This window comes from Lepus europaeus, chromosome 9, assembly GCF_033115175.1.
Source record: "Lepus europaeus isolate LE1 chromosome 9, mLepTim1.pri, whole genome shotgun sequence".
Taxonomy (NCBI): Eukaryota; Metazoa; Chordata; class Mammalia; order Lagomorpha; family Leporidae; genus Lepus; species Lepus europaeus.
In genome coordinates this window covers 11,352,296-11,355,876 of record NC_084835.1, presented here as the reverse complement: position 1 = coordinate 11,355,876, position 3,581 = coordinate 11,352,296, and the positions used below count along the sequence as shown (strand labels likewise).

The 3,581-nt window shown below is 41.0% G+C and overlaps 1 protein-coding gene across 1 annotated transcript; it reads left to right on the top strand.

Annotated features, from left to right (window-relative positions):
• Positions 1-200: 200 nt before the first annotated feature.
• Positions 201-993, top strand: LOC133766185 (putative vomeronasal receptor-like protein 4). Its single transcript, XM_062199906.1, has 2 exons — positions 201-550; positions 645-993. The coding sequence occupies exons 1-2, from the start codon at positions 201-203 to the stop codon at positions 991-993; spliced, it is 699 nt and encodes a 232-aa protein (XP_062055890.1).
• Positions 994-3,581: the final 2,588 nt, after the last annotated feature.

The following is a 3,581-nucleotide window of genomic DNA, read 5'->3' as shown; positions in this document are numbered from 1 at the left end:
ACCAGGTGATGACTTCCTTGGAGGAATGAGTGGGGTGTGTTGTGCACTTACAAGATGAGATCAGAGCCATGTTGAATTATTTTGGTTAAAGTGACGATTCTGGAGATGCTGATGCAGTGACTGGGAACCTGCCGGTGAGAACAGAGCTGTTGTCACACGCTCCTGCTTTTCTTCCTAGCCCTATCTGGTTGAATGTCCTCATGAAGATGAACAAACGTTTCAGTTACATTGCCTTAAAAAATGCCTTTTATCCTCAAGCTGGCATTGGGATCTCAGCAAACTCGGGCCTTCTTTCCCCGCACATTTCAATGTTCTCCGTGGGCCCCAAGCCCAAGCTCACGGACCTGACCGTCACCCACCTGGCTGTGGTCCACATAGTGATGCTTCTCACCAGGGGGCTCCTGCTGTCCATGGACCTGTGGGGAGCACGTGACGCTCAGAGCGACATCTGGTGTAAAGTGATCGTCTTCCTGAACAAGCTAATGCGGGGAGCTCTCCATTGCCACCACGGGCCTCCTGAGCACCCTTCAGGTCGTCACCATCAGCCCCGGTAGCTCCTGGTTGGCGCGGTTCAAATGTAGATCCCCACATTTCCTCCTCTGTTTCTCCCTCTTCATATGGGCCCTGACCTCGTGCATCTGTAGCAACCTGCTCCTCTACACGGTGGCCACACCCAGTGAGCCCCAGCCTGGACTCCTCTTCCTCACGGACCACTGCTCCTTCTTGCCCATGAGCTCTGTGCACAGGGCCCTGTCCACCCTGATGGCATTCAGAGATGTCTTCTTCATTGGGCTCATGGCTCTTTCGAGTGGCTACATGACACTTGTCTTGTACAGACATGTGTGGTGGTCCCAGCATCTCCACAGCCTGAGCTGTTCTCCAAGGAGCTCCCCAGAGAAGAGGGCCACTAAGACTATCCTGCTGCTGGTGAGCTGCTTTGGGATTGGATACTGTGTGGACATCATCGTTTCGGTTTCCACAGGCACGACATAGACCAGTGACCCCAAATCCTGGTGTGCGTCCAGATACTTGTGTCCCATGGCTACTGCACGGTCAGTCCTTTGGTGCTAATTAGGGCTGACAAACACATAATAGAAATTACTCAAACCATATGGGGAAGGAACAGTAACTGGCTAAGGAAATTTATCTAAAGAGTGTTTTCCACTCTCATTAGAATAATTTTACAAACTTCACAGAAATTTTCTCTCTAAAAAAAAAAAAAAACCGATTAATGTGGGATAACAGATTTTCTGTCACAACAAAGGTATTTGAGAAATATGGTCAGCAAGTACCTTGTAGATATTTCTGTCCTATAGCCACATCAATTAGATTAATTTCCATCCTTATAAGTTTGCTGACTTTCCATTTCTTCTTGCATCTCAGATCTTCATTCTAAGATTATTTTCTTCCTGAATCTTTACATTATACTATTTCTTGAAAAAACTCCATAGCAAGACATCCAGTTCTAGTGCACTGATGTTTTCTGTATTTTGGAGAAATTATTTCTTTTTGATGGAGGGGGAGGCTTACACTCTGATTTTGAGAATTACACTACCATTCTGGAGATTTCCCTTTTGAGGAAAATTCCCTTGACTCTTGGCTAGTTTTAATGTCTTGTAATAGTTTTAAGTATTCTGATTTTTACTAAAATGTATGCACTGTGATATCCCTTCTACATTCACTTTGTCATATAATATCTATTTTTAAACTTCAATCCATGTCATGATTCTTTTTAGGGAAGTCCTGTTATTTACCTCTTCCTAAATTTATCTGCTCCACTTACTATACTGAAATTCAACTTACTGTGTATTAAACCTCATAATGATGTTCTCTATATCTCTTAATTTTTTCATATTTTCCATCTCTGTTTTCTAACTTGTATTCTGAATAATTTCTTCAGCACAATATTCTAATTTAATAAGTCTCTCTTTAGCCATGTTTAAACTATTATTTATTAGCCATTAATCGGGTGTTACTTTTTTTATTAAGTTTCACTTTTTAATCTGCCTTAAAGCATATCTTGATGATTTTTACTCATTTTCATGTGGCTTTAAATTTTTAAAAATATTTTTCTTGGAACTGGTGAGTTAATCCTCCGCCTGCAGCACCAGTATCCCATATGGGCACTGGTTCTAGTCCTAGCTGCTCCTCTTCCAATCCAGCTCTCTGCTATGGCCTAGGAAAGCAGCAGAGGATGGCACAAGCATTTAGGCCCCTGCACCCATGCAGGAGACTGGGAGGAAGCTCCTGGTTCCTGGTTTCAAATCAGCACAGCTCCGGCTGTTGCGACCATTTAGGGAGTGAACCAAAAAAGCGTGAGGAAGACCTTTCTCTCTGTCTCTCACTCTCACTGTCTGTAACTCCTCTCAAATAAATAAATCCTTAAAAATATATTTCTCTTGTCTTAGAAACAATGATATTAATGGAAAAATTATTTCACTTTAGTTATTGACCCCTCTTAATATTTTCTAATTTTAGATTATAGGCTTGTATTTTCCAAGTTTTAATTCAAAGGAAAACTGAGCATTCTAGTGTGAGATGTATTTATCTATAGGGAAATTGCATTTTCTTCCTCCTTCTCTTTTACAGCACAAATCTGGGGGATTTTCAGATTGTTTGGATTTTTCTGGATTCAAAAACATGAAATCAATTTGAACTCTAAGCCAATATGAAAATAAGACATTCCTTCTTCCTCTGACCCAAACCCCTGACCTTTGCCAAGAAAGAGCCAAGGAAATAATAACAGAGTAATTATTGGTTGAATGTTCATTGTTAACTCCCTTCGTGAGATTTTGCTAGCTCAAATTTTTCTGAAGACATCAATCAATCCTCAAAAGCACTGGCTTTAGGTAGGAGTCCTGGCTTCTCTTCTTTGTCTTGTGTGGTCCGTGGTGTCTCCATACAGCTGTTAAGAGCCAGATTTCCAAGTTCCTAGTACCAGTAAATAATCCAAAAGAAACACAACTTTCTACTTCCAGACTTACTAACCTCCTGGGGACTTCCCAAACTATTTTGCAAATGCACATTTAGAAGACAATTGCTTTATATATGGCTTATACACATTTGTAGTGGAAGGTTCGTCTGTGTCTCCAGTCTGGTATCAGACTACTGCGTGAGTAAGGGAATAGCTTCTCCGACTGACTACACCATGCACAGACTCTGTGTTACGCCTGGTGCATCATGAAAGGTTCTGATTTCATGATGCCCTGTGCTCTGTTATCATCATAAACATAGTTGCATGGTGTGTTTTCAATTCAGAAAGTAAACACACTGCTTTCACCACTGCATAATATTAGGACTTCCAATCTTCATTGAGTTATTTATGTCCAGGGTTTATAAAACTGGTAGTTCCTACAGTTCAAGAACTGAATTAGGGCAATTTAGCTCTAATAATTCCTTAACAGAAACTCTATTCCTGAATATTTGTAACTTGTTTTGATATACTTCATAATCAAAAAACCATTTAGGATAAAGTTTAACATATTCAAAGTATATAGGCAATATTTCTAGACTATCCTTTTGTTGTAGAAGAAACTCCTGGCTCCTGACTGGAGGCCAGTTGGGGAGTGAACCAGCAGATG

Coding starts and splice junctions, on each gene's coding strand:
- LOC133766185 (XM_062199906.1), top strand. CDS start 201: ATGAAGATGAACAAACGTTTCAGTTACATTGCCTTAAAAAATGCCTTT. Junction 551..644: donor GGTCGTCACCATCAGCCCCG/GTAGCTCCTGGT, acceptor GTGCATCTGTAG/CAACCTGCTCCTCTACACGG.